General features: G+C 40.5%; 1 protein-coding gene across 1 annotated transcript; it reads left to right on the forward strand.

Annotated features, from left to right (window-relative positions):
* Positions 1-2,340: 2,340 nt before the first annotated feature.
* On the forward strand, positions 2,341-18,640 carry socs7 (suppressor of cytokine signaling 7). The gene is made up of 10 exons (XM_039613867.1): positions 2,341-4,001; positions 4,574-4,653; positions 7,581-7,685; positions 9,226-9,360; positions 9,512-9,657; positions 9,946-10,114; positions 15,200-15,328; positions 16,852-16,987; positions 17,408-17,551; positions 17,702-18,640. The coding sequence occupies exons 1-9, from the start codon at positions 2,464-2,466 to the stop codon at positions 17,526-17,528; spliced, it is 2,559 nt and encodes an 852-aa protein (XP_039469801.1). The 5' UTR covers positions 2,341-2,463; the 3' UTR covers positions 17,529-17,551; positions 17,702-18,640.
* Positions 18,641-22,352: the final 3,712 nt, after the last annotated feature.

Consider the following 22,352-nt stretch of genomic DNA (forward strand, 5'->3'; position numbering starts at 1 on the left):
TTGTCAGCTATACGTGAGTAAGCCTTACAAACCCCCCTTGAAGCAGATACTGTGAAGTCCCAGTATTTGGATAATTACACTTTTTTTGTAACTCTGAAGTGTGGACTGTGTGCTTTAATAAGTAGTTTAGGAGTTACATCCCTCATTTCAGAGACCCAAAGGTAATTGGACAAACTAACATAATTTTTAATAAAATGATTGGATGACAATCTTTTGCAGTCAATAACTGAATGAAATGGAGAACATGTGGATATCCCTGAATGTTGCGTTTCATCTTTGAGGTGCTTCCAGGTCTTTTGTGGAGTTGCTTCTTGCTTGTGGGTCTCTCTGCTTTCAGTTTTGTCTTCAGTGACTGAATAGTATGCAGGTTCAGATCAGGTGACTCACTTAAGAATATCCAAATTCTTTCATTTTGAGTGTTTTTTCAGAATCCACCATAGTGGCGTTCAGAGGTAAAGACTGTGTGATTATTCAGATATTACTGGACCTAGCTGTACTTTCACTTGTACCAGTGGGAAAAGCACATGTGGTTACTGCAGTGGAACGCAATATTTGATGTTCAGAGTCACAACTGTCTTTGTCTCTGGTTATGTCCTTTTTTTTTTTTAGCTTTCATACATTTTTATGTGTATTAACGTATTTATTGGAGTGTTCCTTCTCTTAATTTTACTATTTTACTTTATTTTTCTTGTTATTTTATGTGTTTGAATTTTCAAATAGTTGATTTGGGTTGAGAAGTTTGATATTAATTAACCCTATTTTTTTTGTATTCATTTTATATTTTTAACTAATTTGTTCCAACAAATGATTTCAGAGATAGATTTTTGCTGTGGCTTTCATGTGTTCTCTCATTGGTTAACTTATGGATTCGTGGGTATTATGGATTCTTGTTAAAGATTGTTTTAAAGTATTAATGCAATTGTTTTTAAAATTAAAAACAAACATATATATATATATATATATATATATATATATATATATATATACATTTTTTTTTTTTTTTAATGGTTACAGGAGAGCTTAAGATATTCAGACTTTTAGTTCCCATGAGAGAGCTTTGCTTTCAAATGAAATAACAACAACCCGTGTTTACATTCTCCTGACAAGGACCTCTTGTGATCACTGCTGTGTGTCAGGAGTGAAGACAGACACAGTAAGAAGCTTTGACCAAGTTTGACATGAAAGACTACTTTGTGTTCCAGCATAGGTCCAACACATGCTTAGTTTTACCTCTATTTTGGTCTGAACCAACTGCTGAGATAAATATAGGGAATCATTGTTCTTTGGTTCCGAGAACCTGTTGTCCATGCCTGGCAAATATCTGTCAGGGGTGCTTCCAGAAGGAGTGCCATGGGGTGGCACTGGTTCCCTAATGTCACCCACCTGGTGTACTGTTCATCTCAGCAAATATTGTTCTTTGTATATACTGTTTATTTTCAGTATATTATTTGTATTAGTTATTAATTTGCAGATTCCAAGATATAAATCATATGATGCTGTATTATTACATATAAAACTAGCATTAATGATTGAAACCATCTGCAGGTGCAACATTAAAATGAGTCAATAATCATGAGCCAGTAATATGATTCTGATAAGGGATATTTTGCATAATGACTACTTTTAATTTTGGTACTTCAAGTCTATTTTGGCGCAAAAACTTTTGCACAGTTTGCTACTTCATAAATAAAAGGGCAATCCATCTCCATGGGAGCATAAGGAGCGTGAAATTGTTTCCCAGTGTTTCTGCATCCATTTCCACACTGCTTTTTTTCTTATTAAGTATTCTGATAACCTGTGAAAATCTACTAAAAGCAACTTTAATAGATTCGGGCTTACAACAACCTCTTTATGAAAATATTGAGGGCGTTTCAATTTGTCTTTGAATTCAATTTAAGAGCTGTACTAATGTCTAGGGGAAAAAAGGGGGGGAAACATGTTTAGCCTATGGGCTATTTGTATATTTCCCTTGTCCCCTTATGAAGACGGAAAACCAAAAATCAGCTGTTCAGATGTGAGGCTGGAAAGTCCAACCCTGTGATATTAAGATGCTGTCGTCGAATTTATGGTTCTCATCATAAAGTGGTATTATGGGCTGAGCGGAGGAGGAGCGGGTGGGGCCTGGCTGGGAACAGAGAGGCAGACTGTGGTCACTGACCGGAGACTCTGCTGGCTTTTATTCTACTGAAATCAGACCGCATGTCTGACCCAGGGGTCCGTCTGCTGCCCGGAGCAAACTGCACGCATTTCTTCAACATATTTAACGGACGCTGCGTTGGCGAAGGGGAGGAGGAGGATGAAAACATCGCCTGATATATTTTTTGACGTTTTCGCTCGTAGCCTATTTATGGGAGGCAGCAGCTGCTTGGCCCTTTCTTTATTATAGGAACGAGATCTCCGCGGTTAGCTATGTGAAGAGCAGATCGCCTAGCAATTCTCGTTTCGTGATCCTGACGAACAATTATGAACAACGCTCAAGATATGTCGCCCGATTTTGTGTTGATGCGCCTGGTTTCCGTGGCCGAGGATGACCGCTTGGACGCAGAAAACGGGAATCTGCCGCCGGGAGGAGTGGTGGCAGGGCTGGGGAAGGAGGTCCTGGCTCACAGCGGCGTCAAAGCGGGTTTGGATATAAGCCGAGATCCAACGGAGGGCCTCCAGCATCCCAGCAGCCACCTGAACAAAGCACCTCCGAGCACCGAGGGCACGGCTGCACCTGACTCTGGGGTGACGGAGAGCCGAGCCACACTGTCCGCGCCTCCGCCGCCGCAGAGCTCCATGGAGGCCCAGGGCTTTGACTTCGCTCCCAGCCCCGGCCTACGGCCTCAGCTGTTAGTCTTCTCCAATATAATGCGGAACGGAGAGGGGATTTTGGAATTAGACCGTCGGAATCAGCCGAGGGATGCTCTGGATCAGAGCCCGGGATCTGGCTGCTCCAGCCCAGCGGTCAATAACAACACTCTGAGTGTCAGAGGGGTTCAGCAGCAGCAGCAGAACCTGCTGGACCGGACATGGGGAGCGCATTCGCCAGCCTCTGTGGAGATGCAGGGAGCGGCTGAGCTATGCCACCGGCATCAACTCATCGCCACTACGCCAGAGTGGCCCGTGTTGACGGAGAGATCTAACCCTCTCGCCGTGATTGACTCTAAATGGGGATGCGCCACCAGGGACAGGGAAGGAGCCGTGTTTGAGCTGGCCCGGCGGTTCGGGGAGCTTGGGGTTGGCGCGGTACCCAAAATGCTGTTCAAAGCAGGCGAGCTCCCACACTGTTCGTGTCAGAGTGCACATAGGCCGGCAGGAGGGGGAGTAGAGCCCGGCGATGACCCAACAGAGACTAGCGACGCATTGTTGGTGCTGGAAGGGCTGGGGAACGGGGACGTTGACGGTTTGGACATGGACGAGTGTCCGGAGGATGAGGCAGATGATGAAAACGGACGCCGGGAGTTTTTACTCAACAGGAAAAGGGAAATAGTTCAGAAAATGTCCGGGGCTTTCTCCATCAGCAGTTTTCAAGTGGAACTGAGGAGGCAGGTGGAGGAGACGGCAACAGAAGCAGCGGCTGCGGCGCACATTGCCACGCAAGTGTGCAGCCTCCACGGGAATTTATCCGGCCGGTTCTCGCAGGTAAGCTGTGGGAATACAGAGGTTGTCACGCATGCTTCAGCCAAGTCACCGTCGACTACCCCGGCCCAGAGCTCGCCCTGGGCCACAAGCCCGAACCTGAGCCAGGCGTCGACACCCAGAAGGCGGCCGGAGCGGTGCGCCAGTGCGCCCCGGACTCCCACGGGCAGGGCCACGGGCGGGGAAAAGATGCTGAAAGTTCCAGGGAAGTCGAAAAAGGGCTCGTTAAAGATCAGACTAAGCAAATTGTTCCGGACTAAAAGCTGCAGCGGCTCCAGTCACCTGCTGGACAAAAGGCCCTCCGTGACTTATTCAGTATCTTCTGCCGGGAGTCTGGTGGACATGGCGTGTGCAGCGGGTGCTGAGCAGGATGCAGACAGGTAAGAAATCCTAAACAGATCTTCTGTCAGGGTCAGAACTAGTAAACATAGCAAGTTAAAAACATAAAAGCTGTGTTACAACATGTAGGTCAGAGACTTTTTAAAAAGTCTAACCTAACATAAAAAATAGGAAGTCGATGATTAAATATCGGCCAGTGAAACATCCTAACCTTTTCTGTAGGCTGGACATTGATTTCCAGAGTTTTGAACTCTCTCATCTGCCAGATCTTTCTTTTAGAACTTTTTTGGTGTTACATGTTATTAGATGCTGAGATTTTGCTGAGCCTTTCTGGCTTGTCACCCTCTATTGTCTTCACAGCTAAGTCATTATTCACAGCAGCACACTGAAGGCAGGCTATGATTAAAAAACATAGCTTCAGAAGTCTTTAGTGCTGGAGCTAAGAGCATCAAACAGAAAGTGCAAAAAAAGAGAGAGAGAGAGAGCTGCAGGACCCACACACTATTAAAGCTAAGCAGAGACTGCACTAATACTTCCTCTGCAATCTAATTCTCTTCTCATGATTCTTCTTCTTCTTTTTCTTCTTCTTCTTCTTCATTTCCTTCTTCTTCAGCCACAGCCAGCCCAGACTGACCAGGGCCCACAGTGCCTTTTCCCCAGCCTCCCTCTCTGCCTCTCTCTCAACTTTCACTGGTAAGGGTTGCTTTGGCTTTGGCTTTGTTTCTCTCACAGCTTTGTGCTCAAAGAGGAACCCCCCCCCCATATCCACCACTCAAACCTTCTGATAAGCTTGTAAATAATCAACATAATAGTATAACTGTTAATTTGAGAAAGAAATGTATAAATTTTGAATGTACTTCTTTTTCAAAAAAAAGAAGAAAAAAAAAGAAGCCACAACCACATCAAAATATTTAGTTTATTGTCACATGAAAGCGACAAAACGGAGGAATGTTGTGTTAGGCTCCTGGCACATTCAACAATAACCTGAGCAGAGGTGTGATTTACCAGAGTGAGTGACCGTACACATGAAGAGCCTTTAAGATATTAAGTTGTAGAAAGGTTTTGTTTTTTTCACCAGTCAAGTCGTTGCAGAAAAGATGAACAGATATACTCTTTGCTGCAATAATTATCACAACTTCAGCTCCATTTGGCAAAACTTTCATACTTTGAGTCAAAGCAACTGTTGTTTAAGCTGGTAATTCACCTTAAAATCTACTTTAGGATTTAGGGCTCATAAAACCAAACAACGGATGTTTAAAGGGAACATATGCTCATTTCCAGCTCTATACTTTTACTCTTGGATGTTACTTGAGAGGTTTTACATAAATCGGAGTTCTAAACAATCCTTTTTCATCTTGCACTGAGTGTTGGTGCAACTCACAAAACAAGCTGTTTTAGCACCTACACATTTAAGAACAATCTTGTTTTAAGCCACCTTTCTTCTGATTGGCTGCCCCTCATTAAAAAGGAGTTTTAATTAGCCAGTGGGTGGGGCTTGAGTGAAAACTGTCTCTTTGGATCATTTAAATGGAAACAAAAAACAGTATAATATGATCAATATTGTTTTCACTGACTAAAGACAGTTTATCTATTGAGATGAAGTTAAAAAACATTCAGCATAAATAACAAAATTACACTACCTTTTTAATTGTAAAATTTCTTTATGTCTGCTTTTTACTATCTTTGACATTAATTTGTAGTAACTAATTCACATAACCCCTTCTCTCTCTGTACAGATCTTTAATTTTCACATTGAATCACATCACAAAAATATATTCCTCCTCCAAAACACGGTCCTGTTTCTGAAAGATGAAATGATGTAATGTGACAGCCTGAAGATTAATTTAAAGCTGAGTCTGGAGTTTGTTTTAGAACTTTTTGGGGGAATATTTTTCTTAATAAAATCACACACACCTGTCAAGCATATCCAGCCTGTCACTCAAAACACAGAAGAACAATCTTATATTATAATGGTGGAACACTTCCACATGTTAGTAAAAATGTTAGCTTGATGGTAAATGGCCTGTATTTGTATAGCGCTTTTATGTCATAGCCAGGCAGTCCAAGGGATACACTGGAAGACACTTCCAGTCTCATTTCTATCTGCTGCAAGAAGCCAAGATTAGCACAAAATTATAACACGAAAAGCCCTATAAAGTCTATAATTTCCATCCTATATGTACAGTTAGCAAGTCATAAGAATGAAATTAGACAGTTTATATCTTTCTTTCACTCTTTTAACTTTTTTCGGACAAACATTGCAAGATAAGAGAAACAAGTAAGCACATTTCACTCCAAATGACAAACTTCTTTGAAATACTGATCTAAGCTCATTAATTCACGCTGCAGATGTAAAATGTTCACAAATATAGTTTTATTTTATCAGCTTGTAAATCAGTCCAAAAAACAGCTGGCCCTGCGTTTTTAAGCACAAGTTATTTAGACAGGAGTAAGTAGTGGACTTGTAGTAGTGCAGATTAAGCCACATTTAGTGCTGTAGAAAGCATTTGGGGCAGTAGAATGTGAGACTGACTCAACATGAACCTGAAATAAAGTGTTTTTATATGATGTGATGAGATTAGATATTAAGTATGGCGAGTGTTTACTAAATCATGAAGTAGATCCTATAACACTGGATTGTATAGTGAGACCAAATGTTGTTAAAGTTACCTGTTATGTTCTTTTTTCCATGTTTCAGATAATGATGTCATTGGATATAAAAATAATATCAGTGGCTACAAATCACAGTCTTCAAAAAGACATAATGCTCAGTTTCATTCATTTTCTTTTCTACTCTTGGAGCTTTATGATGTCAGTGAGACCCCAACATGGTCATCTCACAATTTACCAAAACATTACATGCTAAAACTGCAACTGGTGCAGCATAAAAGCTGATTTAGCACAAAGGTAAAAAGGGAGAGAAGGTTTGTGGCTCATAAGGCAAAACTTGATTCAGCACCTATGGCGGGCTCTGACGTTCCCTCTATGCAGTCTCCCACATTACTCACAAACTGAGAATTTTTGGAGTTTGTGAGCACAAGCTTCACAAGCTCCAATTAGACCAAAACATTAAAGCTGCACCCAGCATTGCTTCATGTTGCAGAGTTTGTGAGCATGATTCATTTGAAATCTTGGGGACTTTCAAAACCCTGAAGCCGTGCGGCTTGCTCATGTTTACCAGCCCAGTCTGTATGTGATGTTTCACAACCAAAAAGCGAGCTAAAGCAATGTTGGTGGCTGCGACTGGATGTAGGCAAGTCCAGCCTTTTCTGCTCTGGAGGAGACGGCGAGGGTTTGGCTCTTAACCCTTTGATTTTGTTTCTTTCCCTGCCAGCAACCATGCCCCACTCCAGGGTTTGACTTCGGTAAACACTGAATATGCAGCATTTCAATTAGCTGAGATGGGATGTTCTCCTTTATTGTAGTGATTTAGGCTGATTAGCTGGGTGTAATTTTCCATAAACATCCTGCCTGGTGCGGCTTTAATGGCATGCTGCAGCACAGACAAAACAACACACAGTTACAGGTTCACAAAGCACAGCCCTTTTCACTGTCTTACCGTCTGCTCACTTTCCTCTTTCTCTCAACTTCTTCTTATCTTTTCTTCCTCCTGTGTTCAGGTGAGACCGTTTCTCTAGTGGATGTGGATATTTCACAGCGAGGGGCGAATACACCACACCCTCCCACACCTCCACCCCCTCCTCGTCGAAGTCTCAGTCTCTTAGGTACTTTTCTCTACTTCCTGTCAGTTTCTGTTTCTCTTCTCGTCTTCTTCCCACAGTAGTTGTTCACTTACAGTATCTATAAAGTATAAAGCCCATAAAAAAACAAACCTCTGTAAGCTTTTGGTTTCAGAGAGCTTCACTGCAGCTGGGCTATAGCTCAGATGGAAATGAAGCCCAGGCAGTTTCTCTTAATATTTTTGTCTTGCTTGGTAGCTTTGTTTAGCACCGGACATTTCTGGAAACTCAGACACAGACGAATTTTTATAATCTGCTGTAATCTGATTGTGGAAGCTTTTGAAAGGTCAACAGCAATCTACAGATTTAATTTGAAATCTGGATGCAATGACTCAATCGATAACAAAGAGGGAAAAACATTTAGTCTTCCTGTTTGTCTATTTTTACTTCCACTGACTTTGTTTTTTGGTAATACAGTTTGTACTGACTGGTAGATGATGTTTTCTACTGCTGCGAGGTGAACTAAACAAAAAACAGACATAAATAAGAGGGTATATGTATGCATATGTGTGTGTATATATATATATATATATATATATATATATATATATATATATATATATATATATATATATATATATATATATGTGTGTGTGTGTGTTAGAATACAAATAAATGCATAAATAAATAATGGCAAAGAAAATACATTACACACACCAGAAGTAAATGGATATTTTATTAAATAATGCCTGCATTTATTTTTAATACCCTTTTGTGCATTTGTTTGCATATTAATTTATGTATTGAGAAATATTTATTTATACATTATTTTTTATTTTGATTGTTTCCGTCCTCAACATATCCCACTGTTCTTATTTAATGGCAATTTTCTGAACTTCAAATGTAGTGTTTTTATCAAATGTTATCTTATTTTCAGACCCACATGTGTACTGGACTTAGGCACTTATTAGGCGTGATCGAGACTAATTAATTTTCTGTCAGCAACAATATGCGGGTCTAAAACATCTTGTGTTTTGCTCACATTTTTCTTGTGCTCTGTGAAGATGTTTTAAACACCCTCAGAAATCCACAGCTTTTCTATTTTTTACAGCTTCAGTTTTAAACGTTACTTAGACAGGAAGAAGTAGCGCACTTATCAGGGGTTATTAATACACATTTAGCGCTGTATGGAACTGAGTGAAAACAAACTGCATGTGTGTGTATGATAATGAAAGAACATGCCCCTTGGGGCGGCACTGTGGCTCATAGATCGATTTAATAGTTTTTAGACAACCTAGCAGGATGTGTTAGGTTTGATTACACTCACAGGATTTGGATAAATGTGTGGTTGTTTTTGGTCTTTACTTGTCAGTAATAAAGTTGGTAAAGTTGCATTTCCGAGCTTGAGACTTTCTGTGCGATGGTGCAGACAAAACCTCCTTCCTACCTTTACCTTTCCTAATATCTTTTCTTTTTTCCTCTTCCTCACTCTTTCTTCTTCTCTCGGTCGTTCCTCTTTCCTTCCTCCCTACTGTCTTCATTAACCTCCTCTGCCTTCCTCCCTTCCTTCCTGCGCTTCTTCCAGACGACATAGCCGGGCCCCAGCCTGGGCCTTTCCTAGTGAGCGTCATGGGCGCCTCACTGCAGTCTCTTCCTCTGCCTCTTCCTCCTCCTCCTCCTCCTTCCCACACCACCATCCAGCACAGTCTCAGCCTCAATGGTAAGATCTGTCCCGAGGGTTGATGGGAATTGTGGTCAGAGAGTAGTGACTTCCTGCTCTCATTATAATAAGCTTATGTGCGACAGTTAGTAGTATTGACATGTTAATGTTAAAAATGCTTCATCTGGCACCTTTAACATCTCTCATATAGATGCTTTCCTACGGGCCCTTCCTCATTCAAACCCATCACCAGCTGATGCTCCACCCCCCATCAGACAGGCCCCACCCCCCATGCTGTGTGCCCTGCGGCGGTCAGAAGCCAGCAACTTCACCGCCAGTCTGAGAGAACTGGAGAAGGTAAGATGATATTGATGTATCTTCTCATTGTATGGTCAACTATACAAAGTGTAACCTTCATATATGTGTGTAGATAATGTATTGTGACATGAAATTTCCTATAAATCCATAAAATTTACAAGGTCTTCTTCTGTTTTTTGGGATGGCTGTACAATCTGTTTATGTAGAGGTTATTTCCAAAGTAGGCTGCTGATCAGAGAAAAGAAGAGCATAACTAAGAATGCTTCTCTGTTTTGGGGGGGTATTTGTTCTTTGTTTTTTATTGGGGGGTGGGGGTTCAACCTGCAGTGCGGCTGGTACTGGGGTCCCATGAATTGGGAGGATGCGGAGATGAAGCTGAAGGGTAAACCAGACGGATCCTTCCTGGTTCGTGACAGCTCAGACCCTCGGTACATCCTGAGCCTCAGCTTCAGATCGCAGGGAGTCACACACCACACTCGCATGGAGCACTACAGAGGTGAGAAATACACACACACACACGTCTCAGTTGGGATTATTTATGAACTTAACAGAGGCAATGATTGTTAATTATACTATTGAAATTATGCCAGAGTTAACCCAAAGGCCAATTTTCTAGAGTAATCACCTGAACTAAAGAAAGAAAAAGCATCCTCCATAGAAAACCAGAACTTCCTAACATTCTACACTAGCAATGATGCTACAAAATAAACCAGCTTATTAGTCAATTTAAATGGACAAAGCGAGGCTGCAGTGCTGCGTATGTATTCAGCTATATATTCGCGGTTTCAATGATTTTTCAGGAGAAACAGTAAAAACTGTTCAGTCTTATCTTAATAAATTAGAATCCACATTGTTTATTATAAACTGATCATTCTGCTGTATTTATCACGTCTTTCCAGTTTGCAAGGTTAAGATAGATTTTGCTTTGATGATACTTGTACCAGTCCTTTTCTAAGATGATTAATTTCTCTGTGTGTGCATCGTTTCCATGTACAGGGTGGGCCATTTATATGGATACACCTTAATAAAATGGGAATGGTTGGTGATATTAAAGTCCCGTTTGTGGCACATTAGTATATGTGAGGGGGCAAACTCCTCAAGATGGGTGGTGACCATGGTGGCCATTTAGAAGTCGGCCATCTTGGATACAACTTTTGTTTTTTCAATAGGAAGAGGGCCATGTGACACATCAAACTTATTGGTAATGTCACAAGAAAAACAATGGTGTGCTTGGTTTCAACGTAACTTTATTCTTTCATGAGTTATTTACGTTAAGTTTTTGACCACTTATAAAATGTGTTCAATGTGCTGCCCATTGTGTTGGATTGTCAATGCAACCCTCTTCTCACACTCTTCACACACTGATAGCAACACCGCAGGAGAAATGCCAGCACAGGCATCCAGTATCCGTAGTTTCAGGTGCTGCACATCTCGTATCTTCACACCATAGACAATTGCCTTCAGATGACCCCAAAGATAAAAGTCTAAGGGGGTCAGATTGGGAGACCTTGGGGGCCATTCAACTGGCCCACGACGACCAATCCACTTTCCAGGAAACTTCATCTAGGAATGCTCGGACCTGGTGCCCATAATGTGGTGGTGCACCATCTTGCTGGAAAAACTCAGGGAACGTGCCAGCTTCAGTGCATAAAGAGGGAAACACATCATCATGTAGCAATTTCAAATATCCAGTGGCCTTGAGGTTTCCATTGATGAAGAATGGACCCACTATCGTTGTATCCCATATACCACACCAAACCATCACTTTTGTTTGTTCCAACAGTCTTGGAGGGATCCATCCAATGTGGGTTAGTGTCAGACCAATAGCGGTGGTTTTGTTTGTTAACTTCACCATTCACATAACAGTTTGCCTCATCACTGAACAAAATCTTCTGCGTGAACTGAGGGTCCTTTTCCAATTTTTGTTTTGCCCATTCTGCAAATTCTGTGTGCCAATCTGGGTCATCCTCGTTGAGATGCTGCAGTAGCTGGAGTTTGTAAGGGTGCCATTTGTGAGTAGCTAATATCCGCCGAAGGATGTTCGACTAATGCCACTCTCCAGTGACATGCGGCGAAAGTGCTACGCTGTGGGCTCTTGCTGAATGAAGCCAGGACAGCCACTGATGTTTCTTCATTAGTGACAGTTTTCTTGCGTCCACAATTTGGCAAATCCAACACTGAACCAGTTTCACGAAACTTAGCAAGCAGTTTGCTAACTGTAGCATGGGAGATGGGTGGTCTCGTAGGGTGTCTTGCATTGAAATCTGCTGCAATGACCCGGTTACTGCGTTCACCAGATATCAACACAATTTCGATCCGCTCCTCACGTGTTAACCTCTTCGACATGTCAATGGCTGTGAACAAAGAGAAACTTGTAAATAACTCATGAAAGGATAAAGTTACGTTGAAACAAAGCACACCATTGTTTTTCTTGTGACATTACCAATAAGTTTGATGTGTCACATGGCCCTCTTCCTATTGAAAAAACAAAAGTTGTATCCAAGATGGCCGACTTCTAAATGGCCACCATGGTCACCACCCATCTTGAGGAGTTTGCCCCCTCACATATACTAATGTGCCACAAACAGGACTTTAATATCACCAACCATTCCCATGTTATTACGGTGTATCCATATAAATGGCCCACCCTGTAGTATGGTGTGAGGGAATCATTGCATTCACAAATATTTCGGCGATGTCATTGGACAAAGATTTTCTGTGAATCTGATATGAAAGTGACATTAAGATATTCGGACTGATAGCTGGTGTCATGCGCCGTGTGTTGTGTTTTAGTTTTTTGATGTCATTATCTTTTTCAATAAGACTTTACTTCATTCAGTTCTGGTTCTTATTTAGTTTTTATAGAGTTTATAGATTGTGGGTAGCATTAGAATAGAGCTCAGAGGTCTGGGTAAGTTGTATTGGACTGAATTTACAGGCTTATTCTGTTAGAGATTTTGTCCTCCTTCCTTTTCTGTCTGTGTGTTTGTTTTTTTAATAATGGATATTAATAAATACTCTTTCTAAAAAATCAAAGTGAACAGTGAAGGAAGGTTTGCCCCCAAAACAAAGTTGTGGACAGTCATAGTAGGTTCAGACTATGAGGTGCTCAGACTTTTAAGGTTTTGGAGGTAAAGATTTATCTTTGCATTCTGACCAAGCTCATATTTGTCAGCATGAAATTAATAAAAGAAGAGTACCTAGTAATGTTGAAGTGCAAACACTTTACATCATTAAATCCAATAAAGGATCTAATCCTCATGGTGCTCCTCAGTTGGCAGATATGCCACACTGTATAAAATGTTTGGAAGCATCTGAACCGTAGTTATAGGGCTACAAAACCTTGTAGAAGATAAAGTATAAGTCTCGCAAGCTACAACTGTATTAAGAGGTTGATTCACAGTCATGTCAAGTTATTCTTATTCTTCTTATCCTTACTGTAAATCTAAAATGAAAGATAGAGCACCCACTCACACAGTCCCATATGATGGTCATTCAACATCTCAGGCGTGTAATGCGGATATTTGTGAGCACATATTACCACAATGAGTCACGTAAGACCTTCATGCACACACGCAAGCTAAGTGTCATACACAAGTGTGCACATCAAACTGTACTCTATATTCCATTTTAGCCACTCTTCACTTTGTGTGAAGTGTAATCAGAAAGAGCTGCCAAACAAAAGCAGTTTTCATGCTATTCATACTCTGCAGGTGAGCATAGGCATAGAGAAGGATCTTGACGCAACATGTTAATGAATGCTAATGTGTCAAAAATGTCATAATTAAAGATGAAGATGTTTATCTAGACTTTGATTTATTGCCACAGTCTTGATTGCCAGACAGACACAGCAGGATCCAAACAACACCTTATGCATTAGAGAGCCAAGTATAGCATAGAAAGTGCACAAGTTCATACAGTTTGAGTCTAAAAATGGGATATGGAACTGAAGGCAAATAACAAAAAATGTCACATTAATGAGTCACTATTACATGGCCACAGTGTCATGGCTGAAAACACATTCATTATACAGATATGCAGCCTTCACTGACACAACATGTTCGCATCAGTACAATCTTGTTTGCATGAATGCATCATGACCCAGCATGAACTGAGGCCAGAAAGGCTTCAAGAGAAACAACCACTGTGAAGTCAACAGGAAATCGAATCACTCATAGCATTTGTCTGTTCACATATTGGCTGGTTGTAAATTATTTTTATTCAGTATTATGTAATTATGAACTGCTCTCTGGTAATTTCTACCTTAATATTTCTTTTTGTCACGTGTCTGCGGTGGCAGAACCTGCATGTAGTTAAGAGGACTCAAACGCAGACGCTTGAGGCAGGAATCAGGTTTAACAAAAAGCAAGCTGTTTATTGAAAAATGAGAAACAAAGGCAAAATAACACAGAGATATAACTAAAAACCTAAAACTGGGGAAAAACCTAAACAAAGATCTAAACACACGGAGCGTGGGAAAACTACAGACCATGAACACGGCGAGGAGAGCAGACACGGGGAGACGAACAGACGACCTGACAAGGAACAAAGGAAGTCGGGACTTAAATACACAGAAGGGCAATAAGGGAAGTGGAAACACGTGGAGAACACAGCTGATACAAAGGAATATGACACCACAGGGGAAGCAAAACTAAACATACTGAACATGGAGCACAAGACTATCAAAATAAAACAGGAAACACAGAGATGTAGACTGACACATGAGCCTGACACAGGAGGACTGGCAAATAAGAGAGGGGATGAAAGAACACAAGAGAGAGACATGATGGCTGGGGAAATATGGAATAAACATGACTCACAGGAAGGGGAGACAAGACATCTCCACAAGACAAACAGGGAAACGGAAATATAACTAAACAATAAAGAGAACTCAATCCTCAAAAAACAGAAACCCAAAATATTACAACACACAAGAAACCCCACCATAAACTCAAAAGGTGGGGGCAAATGACCCAGAACCATGACACTTTTTTTGTTTTAACTTGCCAGCTGTATTACTATGTAGCATGTGATCAGAGGCTCATATGCACAACAGTGTGACAGCTGTAATGTTTGCTAGCTGCATGCCCTTTTTTGGTAGTAGAAAGCAAACAACTCCTGCATGAAACTGTTTACAAAAAGGCTTCTGGATTTTCTGAGCAACTGGGTCATGATTTTTGCAATGTTGCTGAGTGTGTCAACTGTGCTTTTTGGCCCTTCGGGCTCCACAAAGCTCCACTAAACTGGGCACCTCACATCAAAGCCATCTAAAATGATAAATAACGCTTCAGGCCAGTAGAAATGTATGTGAAAGTGATTTAGTGGTGAACTTTACCTTTAAAGTTGCATTATTTCCAGGACTAAAGGGCATGATTTACATCTTAAAGCTGCACGGGCTGATGGAAATTTCCTTTTGTGTAGATTTATTTTTTGTTCTCTTTAGTCTCTTTAGAACTATCCAGGAACAGTTTCATCTTTGACATGTTTGCTGCATTTATAAAAACGTTACTATTTATAGATATTGAAAAAGTACACATAATACAGTACATACAGGAAACTATTCCTCTTTTACTGCCTGCAGGGACGTTCAGTTTGTGGTGTCACCCGAAGTTTGAGGACCGCTGTCACTCTGTGGTGGAGTTCATCGAGCGAGCCATCATGCACTCCAAGAACGGGAAATTCCTCTACTTCCTCCGCTCCAGAGTCCCAGGTGAAACAACACAGGCTTTATATCAACACCCAGCTCCAACTGATCAAAAAAGCATTTGAATCACCACTTAGTGAGGAGTGCCTGAGAGACAGGGAGGAGAGGAGAGAATAACTATATATGTACCATTTTTATGTCTACATTCAGGTTTTGAATCATTCTCATGTGAAGGTATCTGTGCATTTATGTCTTACAGTAAATTTGCACTAGTTTGTGTATACTACAGTGTAACTGTATGCCATTGTATCCATTGCATCCACCTGTGCGATTTATACACATATCATTGAGCAGTGAGTAGATTTACCCCTGATGAGAATCATGCCGACACAGATGTGATTCATGTGAACCTCAGCCCAACCTATATTGCACAATTTACTGTAGTTTACTGCATCACACCTAAATGAAAATAAGTAAGGTAGCATCTTCTGATTGGGAAATATATCTGTGCTCTACAAAATGTTATCAGACATAACGAATCCTTTACTGTTATATTTATATTAAACTACATCATGAGCTAGAAATACTCACGGAGCACCAATTTCCTGTGGGTTGCTCCTCTGCTAGTCTAGGAAATACTTTATTTACACCTGTTTGAATAATCCTTGCTAAACATGACAGAATCAGTCTGTTTAAAGAGCCTATAATCTATACATTCACATGCATCAAATGTGTGAGGAGTCTTGTAGTAACGAACCAGCTGCATCTGCTTCTACCATGGGCTTTAGGGAGCTTTATATTGAATTTCAGCTCATTGCTTCCCTGTACAGCTACAACTGTACTGTTTTATTTAATTCCTATTCCCACGATAATATAATTTTCAGCCAGAGCAAAAGCTCCAAAAATCCATTGGTTTTAGCAGCTAAAGAGACAGATATTTCCCTCAGGCATCTGTAGAGACCAAAAATGGAGCTAAAAGGACCGCTCCACAGAAATGATCTTGATTTGTGAGTCGTGTCGAAGTGGTCTAAGGTTGAAGCGGTGGATGCCTATGCTGATAGGGAAGTTTGTGTATAATTAATCCCTGTAAACCAGAAGTTCAGACTTCACATTGCTCTAAGCACTGAGTTTCACACAGTTTTATCTACTTCTGTGTCTGCGTGATGCCAGTGAGATCAGATATCCTGTTTACTAAGAGAAGCTGACTTAAAGGGGAAGAGCCGAACGAGAGTTGGATGAACTGATACGCCATCCCAAAGCCATCAAAGTACACAATAAATAAGGATTAACTGTAAATAAAATGTAAATGCTGCTCTAGTAGATTCCAGGAATAAAATTACAAAGCTGGAAACTAGCATTCCTTTTAAGAAAAGTCCTGCAAGTCTCAAAACAAATAACACTATGTTTTTGTAAGAATTTTTGGCCATTAAGCTACAGGCACAACAGTTGACATGAGGACACAAAGTGGGTGAATGATGCCTACATGTTAGTCACTGGGCCACCAGTGTGCCCAAAGCCAAATTGGGTAAGGGCAAAGTAAAATGTAAAGTAAAATGTTTCACTGAGCAAAATGTTTCTTTCTGTCCCAGGACTACCTCCCACTCCGGTTCAGCTGCTGTATCCTGTGTCTCGCTTCAGCAATGTGAAGTCACTTCAACATCTCTGTCGCTTTTGCATCCGACAAATAGTCCGCATCGACCACATCCAAGAGCTTCCACTGCCCAGGTACTCGGTTTCAACTGGGAAATATACTTGCTGAAATATACAGGAGTGGAAAGCCAGCATCCCGAATAATGCTGCTGTTTTCCAAGGTGTTGGAAAGGTTTTAACAGACTCTTTATTGATGGGTTTTTACTTATAGATCTTACTGAGATTTTAACCTAGCAACCTCCAACCACATAATTCAGGTAGAGAAAAAGGTGACACATTTTGTTTTTCATGAACACAGTATGTGTTAGCATAGTTTCATTGGTATCCAGCCAAAAGCTGAGATATTTTGAAAAATCCTGGATTGGTTTTCATTGATTCTTTGTGCTGATGTTTAAAACTTTTGTGTCTTCTGTTCTGTTTCTTCATCTCTACATTCATTAATCCAGCTTTTGATTTTGATACAGATTTTTTGCCTGTATTTTCACCTCTTTCCAGGCCACTGATCTCCTACTTGAGTAAGTTTTATTACTATGACCCAGAGGAGGAGATGTACCTGTCAATCAAGAGCATCCGGAGGGTAGTGGGAGTAGGGCAGGAGGCCGAGTCGCAGACGTAGCAGCAGGGCTCTTCTCAGCTCAAGTGAGTTAGTTTATCAACAGCATGCTGTTGATTTCTAGAGTACTAAATAGTACTGTTCTAATCCAACGATGTCTTGATCCTGTGACTGAGATGCCCAGGTGAAATCTTAATATAAAGCATTAATATACATAGTTTTACCCTCATCTCCAGGTTTTGCTGTGGAGGACTGTACTGTCTGTACTGGTCTACCAGTCTTCCAGCATCGGCCAATCAGAGTCTCTGGAAATCATTGTGTCCAATGTGACTGGGATGGAACCTCCTATGTGTGTATTTGGACTAATGAGAGGAATGATGTATGCTTGCAGTTGGATGGTGGTGCAAATGCAGTGGACTCAGTGACTTCTGAGGAGGGACTGTAGAGATACGCTCACCTGAAAACATGTCGACAGGCACAAAAACAGAGCCTGAATTATGAACTCAATTTCCTGAACCTGTTGAAATGGACTTTTAAAACACAATGCACTGGTCAATTTGTACAACTGTTGTTCGCTGCCATTTCCTTGTTTTTCCTTCCATTTTGTCAAAAAAGGGGATTTTGGATTAAAAGATGTCCTCAGTACTGGCATACACACAGAGGCAGGGCCACAGAGGCCTGTCAAATCGTTTGGTGTCTTCATCATCTGAAACTGAAACCCAAAAGTTGGACCCTATGAATCAGCTAAAAAAGTTTTTTTTTTTTTAAATCCCATGAGTAAATTTCTTCATTTTATTTAAACTCATTTAATGTGATATGACACAATTTGAGGAACTACACTAAGGGATATATTAAGAGTATTGACTGTGGCCCTTCACATGCAGCAACCAGCACTGGTTATTTTCACTATTATACATTAATCAGTGTGCCAGCTATTTTTTAAAAGTGGCAATAGGCATTTTTCACTATAACCCATTTTTCTAAACTGGACTCCTTGTTTTTAAAAAACAAACAAACACCCACTTCTATTGGGTAAACAGCCAGCCAGCTGTTGTTACTTTATGTGAACCTACTGTGAGCTTTGAGCGCTCAAACCCATGGAATTAATTCTGAGATACAAGCTGTTTTGCTTTAAGTCTTCCTTGTCTTTAGCCCCTCAACAACAGGACTTGTGTTTTTTTGCAAGGTAAAGTTTCCATAGACACAATATGATTGTTATCCGCAATTTCAACTGCGGTAGATACCAGGAAACCAAAAGTGCTATCCTCATTTTGTTTGTGTTGGTCCCCAGAGATTTACCTGTTGGTAGTCAGAGCTGCTGAGTGTAAGTGTTGCTTATGAGCAACCATTTAGAAGGCAGTTGGTATGCTTATTCTATAGGCATTTCAATATGCAGTCATCACTGGATGTTTGTAGGGATTTTTTGTGACGTTTTGTGTCATATTGTTAAAAATATCAATTTAATTGAAATAAGAACATGGTAGACACTGTTTTGACCTTCTTAAGACAGCATCCTAAACTTATCTGGTTCAACATACTGGCCACCTTGTTATGTACCCCTGTTTAACTGCCCATTAAGACAAATATCTAATCAGCCAATCACATAGCAGCAACTCGAATGAATTGAGGCATATAGACATGGTCAGTATCACCTGCTGAAGTTTAAACTGAGCATCAGAATGGGGAAAAAATGTGATTTAAGGTGATTTCTTTGTTGGTGCCAGACAGGCTGGTCTGGGTATTTCAGAATCTTCGGATTTACTGAGATTTTCCCACACAACTATCTCTAGGTCTAGGTCTATCTCACAGCCCATTGTTCCTTCAGTGGTGCTAGTTTCAGTCATTATGCAAATGTACTGTTTATAAGGTTGGGGAAACCTGCAGTCAGCTGAGACTGAAGAAGTCATTTGGATGAGTGACAAAATGTTTCTCCCACTGAAAACTCTACATCCAGACGAACAGAATCAGCCTTTTGGGGAATTATCTGTAGGGTTTACAGAGAACAGGAAAGAGAAAATATCCAGTGAGCTGCAATTGTCTGGGTAAAAATGCCTATTTGATGCCAGAGGTTAGAGGAAATTGCCATTCTGCTTTAAAGTTGCTCCAATAATCACGTTTTACAATATAGGTATGCAGAGGGGAATCTCTCTGAATGCACAACACGCTGAACCTTGAAGCAACTGGGTGTCTCCTGTCTAAAAACAGCAAACTGAGGCTACAATTTGCACTCGTCTATCAAAAATGGAAAGATTGGAAAAATGTTCCCTGGTCTGAAGTTTTGCTGCAACAGTTGAATGACGAGGGTCAAGATGTGGTGTAAGCAGCATAAAAGGATATATCCATCCCGCCTTGTAGTCACGGTTCAGCCTGGGGGAGGTGATGTAATAGTGTGAGATATGTTTCCTTAGCACACTTTGGGCCCCTTGGTATCAACTGAGCATCATTTAAATTCTATAGGCTACCTGATTATTGTTGTTGACCCTGTCCATCCTTTTATGACCGTGGTGTACCATGCACACCATGCCAGAAAGCTCAGAGCATCTCAAACTGATTTTCAGAATGTGAAAATGATTTGACTGCACTCAAACGGCCTCCAATCCTTTTAGAGCTCCTTTGTTATGCTGGAGATTTGCAGCATAGATGTGAAGCTGACAAATATGCAGCAACTGTGTGATGTTATGGGCCAAAAAAAATCTCTGAGGAATGTTTACCAGCACCTCCTTTAATCTGTGCCACGAAGAATTAAGACAGTTCTAGAGGCAAAAAAGGGTTCAACCTGGTGCTAGCAATGTTTAGCTAAAAAGTGACTGCTATGTGTATATTTTTTCAGCAAACATTCAGAGTCAATTCATGCTTGGTGTGGGGGAAATGTTTAGCTTTGATAGAGGTATGCAGTCTCAGGCTGTTCTCCTCTAATAGGTAAAAACAAAAAGCTTTTATATTGCCCTCTAAATACTTGACAGATTTTTCGGAGTATAAAATATCAGATAATAGTAAACACATTATTCCCTAAGCGCCCCCCCCCCCAAAAAAACTCTAAAATGTCTTTTGCCATAAAATGGGTTGTCTTTGTCGCTGTAATTTAAATGACAGAGAAATGACCCCCACAGGTGCTGGCTTATAGCAGTTTCTGCTATGCTATGGGTTCTGCTGATTCATGTTTTTGCCTTGTCTTCTGCCAAGAATGCCTAAAACATATAGAGTTATTGCCTTTATTTTTGATTACTGAGCCACGATGTAAAGAGACAGCCATTACTACAGTTCATTAAGTAAATGAACATAAAGGTTGTCAATGATTTCACATGCTCCTTACTTCTCCTGATGCATTGTATTCTGGTCTATTTAAACTCCCGTATTTGTTGCTCTTAAAAGACCCATTTGACTTCACATTGGTGCTGTTCATGTTCAGACAGATATATACGGAAATAGTGAAATTACACCAAAGAGAAAATATGTCCTTGGAAAGCTGGTTTACGATACTAACGGGTATTTGATGTGGGGTTTTTCCTGTTTCAGGGTAGATATTTTCAGTTACTGAAATGAAAGACTCTGAACAGAAATTTATGAATTTGGGAACATTTGATTATTGCCAAAATGCCCTGCCTCTCAGTGTGTATACCTCCTATAACTGCTCTCTACCTGTTTGTTTTATTTGTTGAAATGCCCAGGTGTATTTTCCTCATTCTGTTTCTCAGTACCGTGAAGCTGGCTACTGGCTTTTCCAGTAAAAAGGAAACAAAAAACAAAAAACCCTGGTGTGTGGCATTTTTTTCCCAATTTAAGTATTTTCACTGAAAGCTGACATTGAAAATATTTCAGTAAACATATTGATGAGATCTAACTTTAGCTCATTTTGAATTTTATTTTAGAAAACTAATTAACTTATTAATATCACTGAAAGATTTGGAAACGACAAGCCAGACTTTGTGCTGGCAGTCTTTCTCTAATCTGTTGTTTCCATATTCTCCATATATTTTATTTAATGTTAGCAATTGTTGATAATTGCGCGAGACTGCGATACACAAACTAAAAGTAGGAAAAATTCAATCTTGGCATACTGGGATCTAACTAATATACTAATATCATTCTACAGACATGACACTATGACATTAATGAGAGATCAACAGTCTGTCTTAACAGGGTTCATGGATAAATACGCCTGCTCAGCAAAATCTGTTTTTGTTTGTTTGTTTTTTTAGAAAAAATCCCCCAAAATCTTTGTTTTAACTTTAAATAAATCTGCTGCAGTATAAAATTTGATTACATTATTTATAAAATAGGAAAACCTGCTATAAATAAATTAACATCAGCTTAAGAGAACAAGACATTGTGACATTATTCAATTCAGTTTTATTTATACGGCACCAAATCACAACAACAGTCGCCTCAAGGCGCTTTATATTGTAAGGTAGACCCTACAATAATACATACAGAGAAAAACCCAACAATCATATGACCCCCTATGAGCAAGCACTTTGGCAACAGTGGGAAGGAAAAACTCCCTTTTAACAGGAAGAAACCTCCGGCAGAACCAGGCTCAGGGAGGGGCGGGGCCATCTGCTGCGACTGGTTGGGGGTGAGGGGAGGAGCCAGGACAAAAGACTTGGACTGTGGAAAAGAGCCAGAGATTAATAACAAGTATGATTAAATGCAGAGAGAGCTCTATAAACAGTGAGTGAGAAAGGTGACTGAAGAAGAAATACTCAATGCATCATGGGAATCCCCCAGCAGCCTACACCTGTTACAGCATAACTAAGGGAGGATATAGGGTCACCTGATCCAGCCCTTTATAGCTTTTATGCATACTTGTTCATGATGCGGTTCAGATTTTTATGCTTGAATTTGTTGTGCAGACTGTTTTCATTATCCATCCATCCATCCATCCAT

The sequence above is a fragment of the Oreochromis aureus genome, linkage group 6 (genome assembly GCF_013358895.1).
Source record: "Oreochromis aureus strain Israel breed Guangdong linkage group 6, ZZ_aureus, whole genome shotgun sequence".
In the NCBI taxonomy this organism is placed as follows: Eukaryota; Metazoa; Chordata; class Actinopteri; order Cichliformes; family Cichlidae; genus Oreochromis; species Oreochromis aureus.